Below are 19,025 nucleotides of genomic sequence, written 5' to 3' on the forward strand. Positions count from 1 at the left end.
ATTGGAAATATTTTGAGCTCCTCAAATAAGTTTACTCAAATAAGTAAACACTCAGTAGTTTGAATATGAGTACAGTATGTACAGTACAATAGTTTGTGCACCAACACCAAGTCCTGCACAGAAGTGATTGAGGAGTGGCGATAATAACATCACGTCCTTGGAGAATATAGAGTGAAATGCTATATGAACAACAATAGCAACTGATTGTGTCTCCTTCAGCTGTTCGGGAGCAGTGTAGCTTGCAAACGCCTGAAGAGGCATAAATTGTTAGTTATTGTACATCAGTATATACACAGTGACCCCCCACTGTTAAATGTAGGGTGTTGTCCACACTCTGAGTGCAGGGATTGCTAATCGGTCATGCCAGAGTGGGAATTAATCAAAATGCATTGTTGTATTATTTAAATATTGATAAAATATGCTTTCACATCACTTGACATAAACTAAAACCTTAATAGCAATTTAATTGTTTTACCTTAATTACTGTAATAATTATTTAAATAAATATTAATTATTTAGCTGTATTTATTTATAAACGTAAAGAGTTTATTTTTAGCTGTATGTGCTGTATAGTGACAGAGGGTAAACAATACATTTACTCATATTACCTCAATAATCAGTTAAAAGAAACCAGCGAGATGATGGCGAAGTTCAAAGCTCCTTTCCAGCCTGAAGTGAACCATGGCATGTGCAGATGTCCTAAAATATTCAGCACATGCATGAACCACGGTGAATATGCAGCATATAACAAGTACCGCTAATTAACACAAGCATAGGATAATACCTCGAGGTGCTCCGTCAATACATTTGACAAGGTTTATACGCTGAAAATCGATGTTTTTCCCCTGTCTGACAAGTGCGGGGTGGCGTTTTAACTAATATCTTAAATAAATGGCGACAGTGTTATTGATTCCAGCAGCATAGACGGTATTGACATGAGGTGAGCTTTCTGTCATAGAAAAATGTACGTCTCCATTCATATTTAATGTTCTTGAGTCAGACTTGGCTTTAGACAATAACACACCTATAACACTGCATATTCGGCAGGTAACTAGAGCAGAGGAAGACATTATCTTTTTAATTACATTTGCACCTCGGGCTCTCATTATACCTCAAGTGCTGTACATAATGAGCCAACACCTTAAATAAGTAAAAGTGATACTGCTATTGATTAGAAAGTGAAGCCCAGAGGCAAGCTATCAGTCATAGCGAATGTACTTCTGAGTTCATGTTTAATGTGCATGCCAGTCGGGCTCTTATAGACTCATTACTCAATATCCTCAAATAACTTTCATAGAAAGAAATCCTATTCATTACAATTTAACTGACTACAGCACCTAATGGCTGCTCTTAATAAAGCCAGAGTGTGCGTCCTTGGTGGTGTTTTGTCTGTAGTAATGAAAAGGTCAGTCATGCAGTTCGGGCTTTATGTGCTAACCTTGTGAGGCGAAACAATTAAAACAGCACTATCCTGAAATTATTAGTACATTATTTATCTATAGGGACCGAATTATCATTTGATGCCAATATTTTGATCCTCATATAATGAATGTTGTAAAAGTGTCCTCATTACCAGTCCCATATTATTCAGCGATTGCTTACTGGGAGCCTTGGGTCATTAAGAAGTCACACAGAGACTTTGCAGAGCAAACATTTACCGGAGGTGAACCAGAAGTGATTATGAATGATTTATTGATTGTGAGATTGTACGGGACAAGAAAGAGCAGACATATAAGCTGTTGCAGTAATGGCGACCCTTAAGGGTGCTCAGGAAATTAGGCCGCCTTTAAGGGCTCACAAAAATAACGCACTTGTCCTTACTCTGCAATCAGACCAGGGCCCCGCTTTGGAGGTTGGTGTTTTTTTATAAGCTTTTTCACACGATTATTAAATGAGAACCCATTGGGACGCATGCAGTGCTGTTGTAGCAGATCTGTGGCATTGCTTCATTCACTCAGAATGAAGTCATGTGTGCTGGCGTTCTCAGGGAGAGTTACGGTACTGTACACTATGCAACTTTTTAAAAGATATACAAAAAGTGAATTGAAATAAACAAAGTACTGTATGTTCTAAATCTTCATATATTCACATTGTGGATATGTGCTGGCAAAGCCTGGAAGATTTTCCCTTATAAAAATGCTTTGGATGAAGTTCAGTCTTCTAATCAATCGGGGAATCTCAATGATTAGTGCTTGAAATTTTGCGGCTTTTAATTTGATTATAACTAATACCTGGGGGGGGCGGGGGGCTGCATGGCGGCCGACAGAGTGTCGAAATGGAAATGCACTGAAATGCAGAGTGCAGCAGGGAGAGCGGCTGGAAGCAGCAGGCAGGGCTGATTCACGCCGCCGCCACGTTGTGTTGCACGAGGCGGCTTTAATGTGAGCAATAAAGAAGTTCAAGTGCACGAAAATGATAATTAGACATATAGAACAGAGACAAAAATCAATTACAACCCAAAACATATATTATACATATTATATGACCAAAGCTTGTTGGGGTGAAGGGGTGGAAAAAGAACTGTAAATTTGTATTAAGTGTGAATATAATTAGAATAATCAGGGAAGACGTCTGCTAAGAAACAAAAGCTACAACCAAGACTAGAATTCAGATGTTTTCCCAGTCTGGACCCTGTGGTGCATTGTTAATGAAGTTGTGTTTGCGTTGTTAACCTCTGACCTCTCTAATGCTGCGTTAGCGTGCTCTCTGTTAATCAGGACAGCTCCAATTAGAACATTTCTGCTTCTCTGCTGCCATGTGTGTCCATCTACAGCAAATATACCAGGGCAAGCGAACGCATCGCTGACTGCCATTCACACCATCCTGCCACAGGAGCAGGTCGGCATCGGCTCCCTCTGCACCTCCTGACTGCTTGTTTCCTGTTTAAGCTCTTTGCGAGCTGTGAACGCTGGTGCTGGTGTTTGCTGCGCTTCGTCTCTTTCAACCAGACCGAGCAGCCGGTGCTGACTTGGCGCCTCCATCTTGCCCATCTGGACAGTTCTGAATAAAAAAAAACACGGCCTCGGCTCCGTACTGTACCTGAAGCAGCCTCGAACCCGCCACAAAACGCCAGTGGTCTAACGAGCGTAACCCACCTGAAATCACGCCCATCGAGCACTTAACAACTTTGCTGAACCGTGTTTTTGACACTGTTGCTCCTACTCGTCTTTGTTTTTCATTTGGAATCAATTGGCCTGAAGATTTTCCACTGCTGGAGAAAAGCACTTGTGATATCACACATTGTTTTAATGCAATACATTTCTGTCACAAAGGGGCTTGTTTTTTGTTCAGACATAATGTCCATTCAGCCACAACACCCTCTCCTTTGAGTTGTTGTCATTATTATTTCTGAAATAGCAGCCACAGCCACTTAGCAGCTAAAACAGCACCTAGACATTTGTTTGTTTGACTCCAGTAGAAAATTGCTCTGTGCCATTCAGCATTTGTTATGATTGTTTTGTTTTCAATAGCAATTTGTTCTCAGTGGATCATTTTGACTTTTCTATGATTTTTTTTCCTATTATCATACTTTACAATAAAACCAACCCCTGAGCGAGGTCATGCGAAGTTGTTGCAGGAATGAGGTGCAACGACGCTGAAACGTGACGTCTGAGAACTTCTCCTGGTTTCACCTGCTTTTACGGATGATCCTCGTCCGCTGGCGGCTGTTTCGCGGCCTCGCGTGGAACCCGCGAGTCCATCGACACACGTGCTCTGCGACTGCAGCGGGGTCAGGTGGCAGCTTTTTCTCCAGGCGGCCGCTCCGCGGGCGCTGAGTGCTTCAGATGACACGGTTAAAGCGCCGAGCTCGGGTAAAAAAAGCTTCGAAATCACTTACGCCGCGGCGAGCGAGAGTAAGCGTTGAGCCTGGACCGCGGCCGCGGAGCTAAAAGCGCGAGCGGCCGTCGGAGCCAAGACGCAAATCAACAGAAATGACTATTGCAAAGTATGAATTACAATATTGCACAAACTCGCAAATGGGGCCGAAACGCTGGGTGGAGTGCGGCTCACGGTGGAAACGCAGTGTGGTGGACGTGTTAAAGGCTGAGCACACGGGCCCTACATGTGCTCAGCCCCTGGAGGTCTAAATAAAGCTAAATAGTATTAGTCACTGGCCAGTGAGGTGGACACAAAGCTGGAGTTAATCTTTGCCTTCTGTGTGTTTGAGCTGTGCCTCACCATGTTTAACCATGAGGGTTTTTTTTTGTTTTTTTTTGCTAGTGAGCTTAATAAATCTTTGTGCCAGTCAATGGGGCCATAAATTATGATCCCAGAGGCTGTGGAGAACCTTGTGCCTCCCTCCTCCCAGGTGACTGTAGAGTCCATGCTAGCGGTGCTGGACTAAAGGCCTTTCTAGTTCTAGTTGTGGTTCAACTCAACCTGGAGCAGAGGTTCAAAGCTACTGAGCCTTATTTGACTCCCACGCGCTTCACGCGCTTCGTCATATAAGACAAACAAAGACGTGGGACTTGTTGGAGGATGTCGATTTTTTCTTTTTGTGCATTAAAGCATGTTTCCACTTTATTACTTTATCCACTTTACCGCCTCTCTTTCTGTCATTTATCCATTTGGGTTTTGTTTGGTTTTGCCCTCTGGAGCTGATGGCACTGTTCCAGACATTTCTTTTTTCATTCCTGCACATCATATGTGCGCTTGTATTTTCACAGACTGCATCCTTTTACGAATGATGTGTGAGTATACATCAGCATAAAGGCTGGTTTATATTCATCTTACTGTGCTCATATTGACCTTTTTATTGATAGGGTGGGAAATTTTAAATAATAGCCTCAGGATAATTCCACTGGCCAGAAATTAAGTTGAAATGTAACCTGGCTTCATCTAGATAACTATTTCAAACTTTCTTTGTGGTGTTTTAATCTGAAGCTAGAAAAAAGAATTTGCGTCTCAGAAATTTAAAGAGTGAGTAAGTGAGTTAGTTAGTTAGTTAGTTAGTTACTACTTTAGTTAGTCAGACCTCCATGTGAAGTGCGACTCATTCCCAGATTAAATCTGAAACAGGTACAAGAGCGCCTTCTTGTGGCCACACAAGGAAACGCTGCTCCAGCGGCTTCTCCAAACTGGTCGTGGAGCATTTAAAGGGACACGGTGGCTGAAGGCTTTAGCCCACAGTGCACGATGGCTGAGCTCTATCACTTTAACATCTAGGTAAACGTGGATGTTTGGACTCGACTTTAAAACGTAGCCCATTAACTGTCACGTGATGGAGTTCTGTCTTGGACAAGCGGCTTCTTTTGTTTATTCAATAATACATGCAAGATACCTTTTATCAAAACTACGCGCGCAAGGAACGCTCTGAGATAATTACCCCTTCTGCAAATGATTGTAATTTGAGTTGAACATTACTAATTGGTGTCACTAAACGTAAAGAGTTTCATTAGCCTGGGTGTAATTAACCATTTTGAATGATTTAGCCTCTTTTTTATTGACACTAAGCACAATACATGTGAATCCTGAATATCAACCTAATGGATCTTATTAGCGATGTCCTCTAGACCAAGGTGAATTAATCAAAGCAGGCTTGATTTATATTCCCCGCCCTTCTTTTCTTTCTCTCTCTCTCTCTCTCTCTCTCTCTCTCTCTCTCTCTCTCTCTCTCTCTCTCTCTCTCTCTCTCTGTGTCTCTCTCTCTCTCACTGTTTCTGGCGCTCGCTCACACTGAGGCAGCTGGGGATTCATTTGTCTTGCTGATTAATGATGAGAACCATATCCTCCACAACACCAGTAAATTAAAAGAGATTGGGGACAGAGAGAAAGAACATCAAGGTCCATTCATCCCAATCAAATTTCACAGTAGGCCCAATTCATCCTAAGCTTTATTTGTATTGTCTTCTATACAAACAAAAACAGCGCTAGTCACTCGCTCCCTCCGCTCAGACCCGTCTCTGGCAGTCTAGGGATTTTGCCTGGCATCTTTCCAGGTGCAGGTTCATTTCTCTGGCATTCAGGATGCAGCCGTCCCCCAGTGCTTCCACCGCTATTAAAGCAGCATTTCTGTTTCAGGATTAAATTGACCATCAGCTGCAGTTAGGCTCCTCCGTTGGCAGTGTTGCCTCTGTGTGTACAGTCTTTATGCTCTTCCATTAGTCTCAGTGTCCTCCTACAGTCTGAAGAAATGCATGTGAGGACTGCAAATAGGCTGCTGATGTCTAAATGCCCCTGCACTGCAGTGTGGCTTATGCTGTCGTGTGTACGGTTCAAGCCCAGCATCAGGTGATTTAAGTGACTTGGCGTGTTTGTTGGGGCCAGATGGGATGATGGGAGTATTCTGGAACCGGATGAACTGCTGGGATTTTCACTTGCGAAGCGTGTCTACGGTTTTCAGGGGATTATATAAAAAGCCCAGTGTTTTCGGTGAGCGGCCGTGGTGGTACAGCAGGTAGGTGGTGTTTTCTTGGCCCATGTCCAGCAGCTGTTGCTCCTTTTCCCAAAACCCAAAGTGTTAACCTGTGGACAGCCCTGCAGGAAAAGTCTGATTGTCTGGAGACATTTAGACGAAAAGAGAGAGAGCTTTCAGTCAATACAAAGCATTCATATTGCTGCTCTCCGAAAACTAGAACTTGATCATTTTGAAATCCATGTAAATTCATGTAAATAAATGCAGAGTTTACATATTAAAAAACTCACCATCTGAGCATTTATTCTAATTTAAGACCGTCGTCATATCCCACTTTACATCTGCTGTAGCAACTCCCAGCAGCTGATAAGCTGTTGTTGTTATTGTTTCTATTTATTTCAGTTTGAAAGTCGTGACGGATCTTTTCCATAACTCTTTACCGGCTGTATCACATTTGTATAACCGTTGCAACAAACCATTTCCCAGCATTCGGAATCAATAACTTCTCATCTTATCGCATTTGTTTGATGCACTGACTGCTCAACTCCCAGCAGGACTGTGCAGTGTGCACACAGCATTTGTACATTGTTCAGAGACTCAATCAAGAACTAAATTTTTCAATCACCTCCGCAGCGTTTGGCTGCTTCCCAAAATGCATAAAAGATCTCAAGTGGCTTGCGTCCGGAGGAAAAGGAGGGGAGTTGCGAGGCGCACGCGGGTCACACGGTGATAATGCCGTTCCCGTGCTGTTTTTGAAATCAACTGTACTTTTCATCCTGATTTCCAGCCCGTGTTATTGGTGTTGTACCTGCCTCTGCCTTTCAAGTCGCTTCAGCTCACCCGGGTTCAGAAGACGAGGAGCTGCACAGAGGAGCCGGCGGTCTGAAGGTATAAACATCCTCTGAGGAAGCAGCGGGGACCAGCGTTGGGTGGTCTGTGAGGTTAGTATCCCACTGACACTCACCGCTTCATTGATCTCCGTGAAATAATCTGCACTAATTAGGAAGGACAAGCATGTGAGGAAGTGACTTCCCCTGAATTTAGATTTTTTGTGGAAAATACACATTTTGCCTTCATTTGTGCAGTTTACTTGAAACCCTAATGGGTTTAATAACACCAGGCCCTTAGAAACCAAGACCTGCAGGTACTGAGCATAACTGGCAACCCACTAATCGCAGATACTGGCGCGTGAATAGACTCATCAGTCACATCCCCATCGTCATGGTTACGAACACCCATGCAGCCTCCTATAGGAAATGAAACTTAAGCATTGGTAACATTTAGCGCAACACATGCTGAGTCTAAAATCCTAAATTCATTTTTAAACATCTGATAAAAACATTTTCCAAGCTGTGAACTTCTAATGTCATTTGCATCTCAGTCTTCGGCCAACATTTTTATTCATTCAGTCAGTAAACAGCCCTTGAACTTAGCTGCCACCTTTTCAATTACTAAGTGTGTTTGTGTACACTGTTGAAGGATTTATCGGGAAAAAAGGCGTTGTAACTGCTCGACAAAGCAGTTTTCGGTCATTTTTCTCGAGTGTTGGCTATTCTATCTGCCCTCTGGCACTTCTGAACTCTTGCTCATGTCACACTTTCATTGTTTGGATGTTGAATTGACCTCTCCCAGCCCCTAATTCGCTCGGATGAAAGTAATGCGCACGGTGTCAAGGATGAAGACGGGAACATTTTATCTTAGCGGCTGTGAATAAGAGCGCTGCCCATTCAGTTTTTGGCCCGAGGACGTTCTTTTCGTGTGAAGGCCATCTTCACTTCCTGCCAGCCTAGGGGCCTTTGTGAGAAGGCAACACAGAGTCAAGCTTCCTCACATTTAATGAGTAGAGCGGTGGTCAAAGAGCATGTTCTGATGGATACATCAGCAGCCAGAGAGAGCGCACAAAGAAAATCTACAGTTATTACCTTCTAAGTGGGAAGTAAGAAACGGCTACTGTACGTTAGAGTTCAGCTCGGCTTCTGACCCGCTTCCACCTGTTTACATCCAGCGTCACACGAATAGTGAAAATTACACCCTGATCGACCGATTGAGGATCGATTGGCGTCTGCTGGAGTTGAACGCATTCGCACTTGATTCTGCCCGAAAGTTGTTTCTTGCTTCATCCTCTTGTGATTGTGATTTCCCTGATATGCAGTAATGCTTAGCACATCTACACACCTAAACCTAAGGATGCAGCTGAGAACTGCAGAACAATTCCATTTTTTTCCCTCTCCACTTCACCGCCCTGTTTTCAGGGTCAAACTAATTCCTCTTTCCGGTCTCGTCTCCTGCACTCCATATTTTAATAATAATAACATTGTGCTCATTTCATTAAATTTCTTGGATGGATTCTCAGCTGAGCAACTAGTGTCTGGCTCATGTTGCCACAGCGATACACCATCAATTCATGTAATGTAGTGAGTGAATCACTCATTATCAGATGTGCTCTCATTTGGTGTCTGCTTCAAGCTCACGCTCACAGCCAGAAACACTAATACCACAGATGATGGTTCACTACTCAAAGCTCAGCAGTACAACAACAGGGTGCTGGGGTTGCGGGCTCTGCAAACATTGGCGTCTTTCTACCAATAGAACACACACACCGCTCCACCACCGACACCACCGTTGTCCCTGCTGCCTCCAGCATGTGCTATTTTGCCAACTGCAACCCTGGGCAAGATAATAAGATGGCTAGCAGACATTTTGTCAATATTTCTGTCTTGGCTCAGAGCGCACTTGGCCGGCTGCTTACTGATAGATGTGTTGACTGATTTTTTTATTTTTTCCACAGGAGTTCTACCCTGGCTCGCCAGACTGTGAGAGAGCAAGTACAGGAAGGAGAGAGGGGCTCACTAATGCAAAGCAGTTCATTAAAATCGGGCATAACGCGTCTATCAGGGGGGATGGATGCTGCTAATCAGGGTCTGTGGTGAGTCCAGGAATATGTAGAAAGGAGATGGCGCACTCCTCAGCTGTGATCTAGTCTGGGGAGAAGCTAAGGACACCGTGCAGATGATTGATTTTCCAGACGGATGCTTTGAGACTCTGCTCTTGGTCTGCCATCTGATTAATATACAGAGCATTATTCATGTCATGAATATACAAGGAGGCAATGAACAAATAAATACTGACATGCATCCAGGAGCTGATAAATATTAAATGGAGCAGACATGGCTTCACATTTTACCATTTCATAATTTGAACATTCATGCGGTGAGGCCCTTAACCCAGGTCTAATCTTGGGTTTGAACAGATTGAGCAGCCAAGTGAAGAGACCAAAAGCTCTGCACTAACATAATATTTCAGCTTTGGAAGCTGGAAATCTGTCCATGATATGAATTTTAGAGGCCTGCTTTACTTCCTGTAGCTCATGCAGCAGCATCACTGTGTATGAAAGCTGCGTTCTACTGTGTCCACGAAACTGGGCTCGTGTGCCGCACGATGTGTGTAGAAGGTTTCCTGTGCGAGTCTCATTTAATGATTGAATTGTCTGCAGTGTCGGGGAAATACACTAAATATAAACCACAGGGAGGAAACGTATCCTTTAAGTTTACTGGGAAGAAGAGAAGAGTCGAGTCAGCGTTTAATTGAGGCCAAGAGGCTCGAAAATAGATTTGAAGACGGGAAAGTTCCAAGACGCCTGAAAAGTTGCATCTAAGACCAGATTTGTGCTCTGACTCCAGCTCCACAGAGAAACTCCAAGCAGGAGCGCTCCCTGCTCTCTCCGAGGTGTCTTGTGTATGCATCACCGAGGTTATTAGCCCAAAGTCTGGGGTTGTTGCCTTTGAATCATTAAGCAAAGGGTGAGTGTTTGAAGCTCCTTGATATAATGATCCTTGGCAACTCAAAGAGTTCAAAGTAAATTGGGAAGAGTAAAAAAAGGCTTTTCTGCCACTGAACAAAATAGAGAAATCAGCCAGCTATGTTTAATAGAATTTTCATCAGTGCTCAACCAGTCTCTCAAATGGGTTATCTAAGATAATGGCTGCATGGGTTCATTACCTCCTTGTCAAATTAAATTTCTTTCTCTCCTCCAGGCAGATTGGGTAGTGATTACAGATCTAACCAAGAGAAGGCTCTAACTTTCAGTCTGTAAAACTGTGAACGAGCCACAATGACAGCAAAATTAGTCCATTTCATCTGCAGCCTGTAAGCTGACCCGCTGACACCGCCAGAAGAAGAAGGGGCTTAATGTGGCGGCTGTCTTCTCCCTTTGTTTCTCTTTCTTCGGGTGAATCTTATCTCCCTTGTGAAAATGGCACGCTGCATAAAGCAACAAGCGACATTTACTGAAATAAAACAGCCAGCCGACGAGACGTGCTGTAGAGCTTAATGGATCCTTTATTGTTTTTTTTTTTGTTTTTTTTTTCAAAGGATGTGAAAATGCTAAATGTTGTCTCGAAAACACAGAGTCTAAATTTAACCGACCGCAATACTGAAAATAAGTGGAACAAGCTCAAACATGGCCTTTTAAAGGTATAATCCTTAAAATGTCACAATACTTTTACGACTATTCTCTTTACTTGAATGCTCGTATTGACTACTGTGAGCAACAACGAGCCTGGTGCGACTATAGCAACCGATTTTGTATAAGACAAATGATGAAACATATGTTATATTCACATCTTCCACTACATTTATTTCCATTATTTCCACCAGAAGCTGCTTTGGTTAAGTAGTAGTCATGGAGTTTGACCCTCAGTGCAGTCTTACTCCTGTAGCAGTGAGTCTGACTGGTTGTCTGTCCCTGTTGACTGGTGAACCGTCCAGGTTGGACCCGACACGTCTCAGCTGATCGATAGCTTATTCTGTGTGTATTTTTCTATGAATTCTCTATTTACTGATCTGTCGTGCCAGTCTGCTTAGAGCAGGTGTATGGTAGAGATGTGGGGCATTGCTGAGCTCCATCTACAGCCTTTAGCTGTGAGCCTTTGAGCTCAAATCTAATAAAAGCACTCTATGAATGAGTGTAATATACTGAAAATGTTAAGGATGATCTGTGAATAGTTCTCAAATCAAATGCATAGAATAATACAACTGTGTGGAAATACACTTGAGGACCTTGATGTTGACACAATGCTGATTTCACATCAACTGAGACCGTACTTGGGTTTTCACTGTACGATAACCTTGTTCTTTCACGTATTTTTAATTATTTCACTGGGGACAAATCTAAAGAGCAATAAAAAATGAAATCCAAGGCGCATCTCTTGACAAAAGGAAAAGGAAAAGCTTTTTATTGCCTATCAAGTTCAAGCCGGAGCGAAACTATAAGCAAACACATTTTGGCTGCAGACTGTCCTTCAACGCTGTGGGAGTACAAAGAGAAGTGAACGGAGCGGCTAAAAAGCTTGAACCTCCTCCAAAGAGCGTTTTCGTTGAGCACTCCGAGGAAGAATTGCATCACGCTGCAGCTCTCAGGATGCGCGGGACTCCATGAGCACGCGGCTTCAAAGGGGTGGAGGTGCCGCCTGCGTCGTGAGCGAACGCTCGTCATCACAGCGGAGCGTGTTGCCTTCATGGAGCAATCTGTATTTCATTCTTTTCACGGCTAATGAAAATATCTACTCAGAGCTTATCACGTTACTTAGTGGTTCAGTGAGGGGTCACGCTGAAATACAGCACGGATTGTATTAGCAGCCACATCTGCAACAGATTAATCACATGATGGTTGATGGTGATGCTGCAGCCGCTTTAAAACGAATGGGATCTAACAGCAAACGAGCGTCCGCTTCATGCGTGTGTTTGCTGAATCTCTTTCGGGTCCGCGGCGTTCGAGTCGATGCTCGCTGGGTTTTATGAAACTGTGATATTTATGAGCAGCCCCGGCCCGATCCAGAAGCGACGGCAGCAGCTGTTCATGCAACATTCAGATGCGAAGCGGAGGTTAAGCGGTTGTCCCAGCCGGCCGCATGGTCTGCAGGTCCTTTGTCAACGCAGGCCAGTTCAGGCCAATTAATTTGTGTTTACTCTGCACTGAAGACATCTGGCTTTAAGATCTGAGGATGAAAATGAATATTCAGACGCTACTGGATAATATGCTGAACCATAGAACACAGCATCAAATGACTCACATTTCAAGGCCTGGAAGATGTGACTGGCAGGTGTTTGTGCTGTTATTAGCTGTTAGCTGCTCTTAATGAGGACTTTGGCCCTGGGTCTTAACTGTGAGGACTCACGCTGTGGTCAGTGACCAGATCGTACCCTTAACCTCTGTTGTGTCAGGCAGACGGCCGCCCACACTGCGCCCGCTCCTTTCATCAGCCGTTCCAGCACATTGGGACAGACTGAATGTTGTCCTAGATCTCACCGTGGCTCTAATGTGTCAATATGATATATGTGAATGTCGTTTTGAGTCCATTACAGTTTCAGTCCAATGTCCATAAACCGGCCGTTAGTTCTATCCGTTCTGATAACACAGTAGGTTTTCATTCGATGTGTTGAATCGATCAATCGGCTGTGATGGGGACAAAGCGATGGAGCATTCATCATCTTTGTGAAAAGATAATCAGATGTGGCTTAAAACCTTCAGCCGCCGCCGCGTCTGTGGTCGTGACAAGTGTCTCCAGTTTTGATTACATTTCCCAAAGTGACACGTCTACTGTTGTCGCCTACTGAGGAGATGATGAGCAGCAGGTTATCTGGGGCTCAGCATGACAGTTGCCTCTCTGCAGATACCCTGATTGGTTCAAGTGTGTCTGTACACAGAGGGAGATGCCTTCACAGGCTGTACCAGGGCTTCAGCTCTAGTCAAAACACCAACTTTCTTCTAAAGTGGAGACAGATCCAGTCAAGCTTATATGAAGATACGTTCTGTTAACCAAAGCAGGTTCTCTGGTACATACAGAATATATTTAACATCTTTCACACTGTGTGAACAGAAGAACAGAGTAGAAATATTCCTACTTACATTTATGCATTTCCTCCAAAATATATTACACAGATCGGGCATAACATTCTGACCCCATGCCTAACATCGTGTTGGCTTCTCTGGCAAAACAGCCCTGACCCACCGAGGCATGGACTCCACCAGACTGTAGATGTGCTGTGGTAGCTGGCACCGAGATGTTAATAGCAGATCCTTTAAGTCCTTTAAGTTATGAGGTGAAGCATCCATGGATTGCTCTTGTTAGTCTAGCACATCCCACAGATGCTCTACCATTTGAAAGGGCCTACGCGGTCTGAAACACTGCTTAGGTACTGTACAGTAGGTACGTGTCCAAGAAACACCCACATGACTCAACCCAAGGTTTGGAGCAGAGGCAGCGACTTCTTTAGCAGTTTAAGTTTCAGTAGGTTGAGACGTTCTGACCCAGTCTTCCAGCCATCGCAGTGTTGCCCTTGTCATGCTTTTGTTTTATTAAATCATTTGCACAGTGGGAAATTCACGAGGAGTCATTTAAACTCAACACATGGGGATGCCAAATGTTGCAATCTGCAAAGTGAGTCATCCATCTCGCTCTGTTTTTAGCTTTGTTTCACTGGACCCATCTGCCGTCCTTCCAGCACCTCAAGCAGAGCACACTGAAATGCTAGGAGGGCAGCAACTGTGCTGTATGTTGTCCTAGTGAGCAGAATTATACAGCATGTGCAAATTTCTAGTAGTACAGTAGGTACTGTAGCTGGAGTCATTTTACTTGTGTGTTGTGTAGCTATTATAAAATTATAGGATGTGTGTTTTCATCTGTTTTGTTTTGTGTCCTTTTTTTAAAAGCCCCATAAGATTGCAGCAAATGTCTAAATGTGCTTCCCCAAAACGTGGAATAACTTATAGGAAGGAGCAACTTGGAAAGTGAAAGGTCGAAGCCTTTCATTTCACTTCAGTGTCAATTTAAGGCCTGTGTTTTTGTGTCCCTGGTGGTAATATAAACATCTTAATGAATATTGATTTGAAAGACAACTGGCTCTGGCTTCTGTTTATAAGTAAAGAAGCAAAATATAAATGGTGTAGAGGCGCTAGAGGATTCATAAAGAGGAACAAAATCACTGCCAATATTTAACTTGTGGTGTGAAATATCACACAGTTTACGTTTCATCCCTTGTATTACTGCAACACATACAGTAGTAATCATCCACCAGTCGGTCAGGAGCTGAGGCTTTGGCTTCTCATACCTCAGAGTGCTGGCGACACCTTGTGGCAAAATAATTAAAAGCAAAAACAATTAAAGTTTAATAGTGTTTTGACAGCACAACTAGAAATAAGGTATTGACCTAAGACCACGGGCGGTGAGACTTAGAGGAGATCATGCTGCATGCATAGCAAAGCAAATAAACTAAGGGCATATGCAGTTAGGACTGCAGAAAAACCTGAGAGGAAAAACAAACTTATAGAAAGTAAATGAAATGACAGCAGATGTTGTTTATTTTTGTAAGTAGTCAAAGTACAAAGGTTTTTCAACCTTTGTTTTATAAAAGTGTAGTCTGGGCTTATTGGGCTTATCTGCAGGTGGTTCCGGTACCAACGTGCACATTAGTTTTTCCAAGTTTTTTTCTACTTGTGTGCAGTCATCAGGTGGAAACATATAATATTTGCATCACGCATTATAACGTTTTAAGGAGGACCAGTTCCAGCTGCAGGTGCTGCGCTGTTTCTGTAGCACCATGATCAGATTCTACATTTGACCAATGGGAGATCACAGTGAGCCTGCCGTGACAAAAAACTGCGTGCTCATTGGTTGACCGTCACATGACGTAGTAGAAAAGACGTTACTGATTGGTTGCTCGTACTCTTTAGTCAGGTTCGCAATCTTCCAATTCAGTTCCGGATACGAGGGCACACACAAGGTACAGCGGCGTTTATTTCTTATTATAGAGTATGAATGTTTTGTCACACACATTAGATTACATACTTTTTAAGTTTTTACTAACTTGTATGGCTACGTAAGATTTTTCGAGTGGGAAAGCGTCAGTAGGTAAAACTGGGAAGCATTGATTTCACATAATAGTTTTCTTTATTGCTTTTTGTGACACTTTAGACCTTCACTGGTTGAAAAATGGAAAATAATATGTACAAATACATTATGTACAACAATGACATTCTGTTGTTTAGAACCATTAATTTATATTCAATAAACAGGCTATTATGGAGAACCAAAACTGCCATAATCAATTGTCACACGTATAGTATTTGGCTTCTGAGAGCTGTGTTCTGACAGCAAGTCAATGTCCCTGTGTGTTCCAGGTTCAACCATGGATCTCGTGCTGAACGTTGCAGACTTTTACGTCCTCACCCCGTACGTGTACCCCACATCGTGGCCTGAGGACGGGGCTCTGCGGCAGATCATCAGCCTGATGGTGGTGACGAACCTTGGAGCTGCAGTCCTGTATCTGGGCCTGGGGGCCATCAGCTACTATTTCATCTTTGACCATGATCTGATGAAACACCCACAGTTCTTAGAGGTAGATCCTAATCATGTTTAATGATTGAGTTAGTCATAAATCGAATGCAGTCCAGAAACTGGTGAACTCATTCAACAGGTTGGACAAATGTGTGATATTACAGTATGTGCTAAGACTGTGTGTGTGTGCGTGTGCGTGCGCGCGTGCGTGTGTGTGTGTGTGTGTGTGTGTGTGTGTGTTGTATTTTATTTCTTCTATCACAGAATCAGGTTCGTAGGGAGATCAAATATGCTCTTACGTCTCTTCCCTGGATCAGCATCCCCACGGTAGCTTTGTTTTTTGCTGAAGTTAGAGGCTACAGCAAACTGTACGATAATGTCAGCGATTCTCCACTGGGTATGTTGGCCAACAACCTCAACAAGCTTGACTTGTTATGTAATGTTAATATTGGCAGCAGGCGCTTGGTGGTGATATTGTGTTTTTTTTAGGTTGGCCTGGTCTTTTCCTGAGTATGATCTCGTTCCTGTTTTTCACTGACATGTGTATCTACTGGATTCATCGCTTTCTACATCACAAACTTATCTATAAGGTAGGCACCACTGACTTTGTTGTCATTAAATTCAGCATCTTGAATTGAGTATTTGCAGCTTTTTTACAAGTGGATGGTCAGTGCTGTAAAATACGGTTGGCACCAACAATGTGAAAATAAAGTCTCCTTCTGCTCTTATTCCAACAGATGTTCCACAAACCACACCACATATGGAAGATCCCCACTCCCTTCGCCAGTCATGCCTTTCATCCAGTAGATGGCTTTATGCAGGGACTCCCATACCACATCTACCCTTTCCTCTTCCCTCTCCACAAAGTACTCTACTTACTACTGTACGTTTTTGTCAACATCTGGACCATTTCTATCCATGATGGCGACTATCGTGTTCCAAGGGGTCTGACTGCTGTCATCAATGGCTCGGCTCACCACACTGACCACCACCTCTTCTTTGACTACAATTATGGCCAGTACTTTACACTGTGGGATCGTCTGGGAGGCTCCTACAGGCACCCCTCAGGTTTAAAGGGGAAGGGTCCCCATGATTTGATCAGGAAACTTCAAGCAGAGGGAAAGTTAGTAGGTGACAAAGGGAAAGGGCAAGTGAATGGACACAGTTGGAGAGAAGTAACACACAAGGAGGAGTAACGACTGGTCAAAACATAAGTATTTTTATAATGACAGCTCCCCACACTCAGCTGGAAAACATCCTGGACAAGAAGTAAATCCTGTATCTGCCAAATGAGCCTTTGTAAGATTTGAGATTTTGCGAAGAAGGTGGCTGCCTCTGAATCCATGTTATTACACATATGCTTTGGGACTGCTCCATGTGCAGAAGTACCAGTCATGTCAATGAAACCAAAAGCACAAGAAACTACTGATGAATCAAGAATCGACAGAAAGAAGGTTTAAGGAGCATCAGAAGGGTTGAACTCGCTACTCTGAGCGACGCAAACAAATGACTGAATCAGAGTGTGACTTCAGGGTTCACATCAGGGTCGGTCTCACAAAAACTGACTTTGAGGAAAGCTTCAACAAGTAGTTCAGCTTCTGGAACTCATGAAAGAGTGACTTATTTAAGGGAAAATATTTGTGTCTCCCAACAGCTTCGGACAACTTAATTTTCCTCTGAGTTTGCCACTGTTGACTCTGAGCAACCAGCTGACTAGTAAGAGTTAGAATAATTACTGAAGTCCATAGAAAAAAGAAAAGAAAACACAGAACATAGAAAATAATTAAAAATGTCATTGATACTATATCACAGATTTTCACTTAAAAATTTCATTTTAGTCAACACTAATTATAAAATTTTATGGTTGATATATAAAATATATTTTTGCACTTTAATTAAATTGTGTGTGACCATTACTGTTGTACATCCTTTGGCTAATTACATTAGCTTTAATCTCAGCTTGAGCTAATACATCATATGGATGGAAATAAATGTACCATGACATTTCTTTCTGTTGCATATTAATCAGAGTTCATTCTCACCCTGTTCAGGTATTAAATCATTGTTAAAATGAAATTAAAGCACCTTGTCTCTTATTTGTAACTACAAACAGTTATAACTTGGTCATTAACAATAACATGCTATTCCAAAAACCATTGTATAGTTTGATATTTCTAATGTATGAAATTACTGTAGCAGCTTTGGCCATTTTAAAACTCCAGGTCCATTCACTAGCAGCACAGTATCTCATGGTTTTCCTCATTTTGATGATTCTAATTTCTCATTGAAATATCATTTGAGAGTACAACCGTGTCTAGATTCTTCAAGAGTCTTTAGTTCTAATAGACAAAGTCATTTGTTGATTGTTTTGATGCTGAAGTTTAATGTGAACTAAACGAAAATTACTTTAAGTGTTGTCATAGACTGAGCTCCAGCTGAGCAAGCTCCATCTGCTGATAAAGACCATTTTTGTGGTTTAGAGCTCTGGAAAATGTTTGTGGGACTGAATTTAGGATTATTTAATCAAACTAGACCAATGAATCAGTATTTGTGGCCTAATGCTGTAGAAGAGGAAATGCAATAAAAAAATATTTGACTATATATACTTCATCATCTACACGTAGCCTTCCAACATATAAAATGTATGTGTTGATGTGTTTCACTATCCATCCATTTTCTAAGATGGGAGCTGGAGCCCATCCCAGCTGGCAAGGGAGAACCTAGAGAGACATGCAAACACAGGGACATCATGCAAACTCAGAAAGGTACCCGATCCGGGACTCGAACCTCAGACCGTGACACCCAGTTTGTCAGACTTCTAGAAACACAAGCTCCCATCGATCCAAAGGTCACAGCTGCCCGCGCATTGGTTGACTGTCGCACAAGGCAATGGACCAGATGTTACTGATTCATTGCTGGTCCTCATTTCTCAAGTCCGCATTCTTCCAATTCAGTTTCGAGCAGACATCAGATACGATTCAGATTCAGATATGAGCAAACACAGAAGGTACAGCAGCAGCGTTTACTTATTATAGAGTGTAAATATTTGTGTCACACACCGGGGTGTCTAATACTTTATGTAACTTACATGAATGTGTCGTTGCCTAAGATTATATGAGTTATATAAGAAAAAAAAATTATATGAGTGGGAAAGCATCATCAGGTTAAACTGGGACACACTGACTTGATATGTATAGTTTATGGTACAAACTTTGTTAAGACAGGGTTAATCATTACTGACATTAAGGGGAAGTCTAATCTTACATAAAAATATGTATTGAATTAAAACAACAGTAACTTAAAGGTGTATTTAAAATAGAGTGCAAATGTATTTA

At 42.6% G+C, this 19,025-nt stretch overlaps 1 protein-coding gene across 1 annotated transcript; it reads left to right on the forward strand.

Moving 5' to 3' along the window:
• Window positions 1-15,072: 15,072 nt before the first annotated feature.
• On the forward strand, window positions 15,073-17,771 carry LOC114869255 (lathosterol oxidase-like). Its single transcript, XM_029173315.3, has 5 exons — window positions 15,073-15,136; window positions 15,534-15,751; window positions 15,955-16,087; window positions 16,180-16,280; window positions 16,428-17,771. The coding sequence occupies exons 2-5, from the start codon at window positions 15,542-15,544 to the stop codon at window positions 16,884-16,886; spliced, it is 903 nt and encodes a 300-aa protein (XP_029029148.1). The 5' UTR covers window positions 15,073-15,136; window positions 15,534-15,541; the 3' UTR covers window positions 16,887-17,771.
• Window positions 17,772-19,025: the final 1,254 nt, after the last annotated feature.

This window comes from Betta splendens, chromosome 14, assembly GCF_900634795.4.
Source record: "Betta splendens chromosome 14, fBetSpl5.4, whole genome shotgun sequence".
Lineage (NCBI taxonomy): Eukaryota > Metazoa > Chordata > Actinopteri > Anabantiformes > Osphronemidae > Betta > Betta splendens.

Bases quoted from the DNA above. Each gene is read 5' to 3' on its own strand.
- LOC114869255 (XM_029173315.3), top strand. From the start codon at position 15,542: ATGGATCTCGTGCTGAACGTTGCAGACTTTTACGTCCTCACCCCGTAC. The intron at 15,752-15,954 runs GTAGATCCTAAT...CTTCTATCACAG, and splicing joins AACACCCACAGTTCTTAGAG to AATCAGGTTCGTAGGGAGAT. The intron at 16,088-16,179 runs GTATGTTGGCCA...TGTTTTTTTTAG, and splicing joins TGTCAGCGATTCTCCACTGG to GTTGGCCTGGTCTTTTCCTG.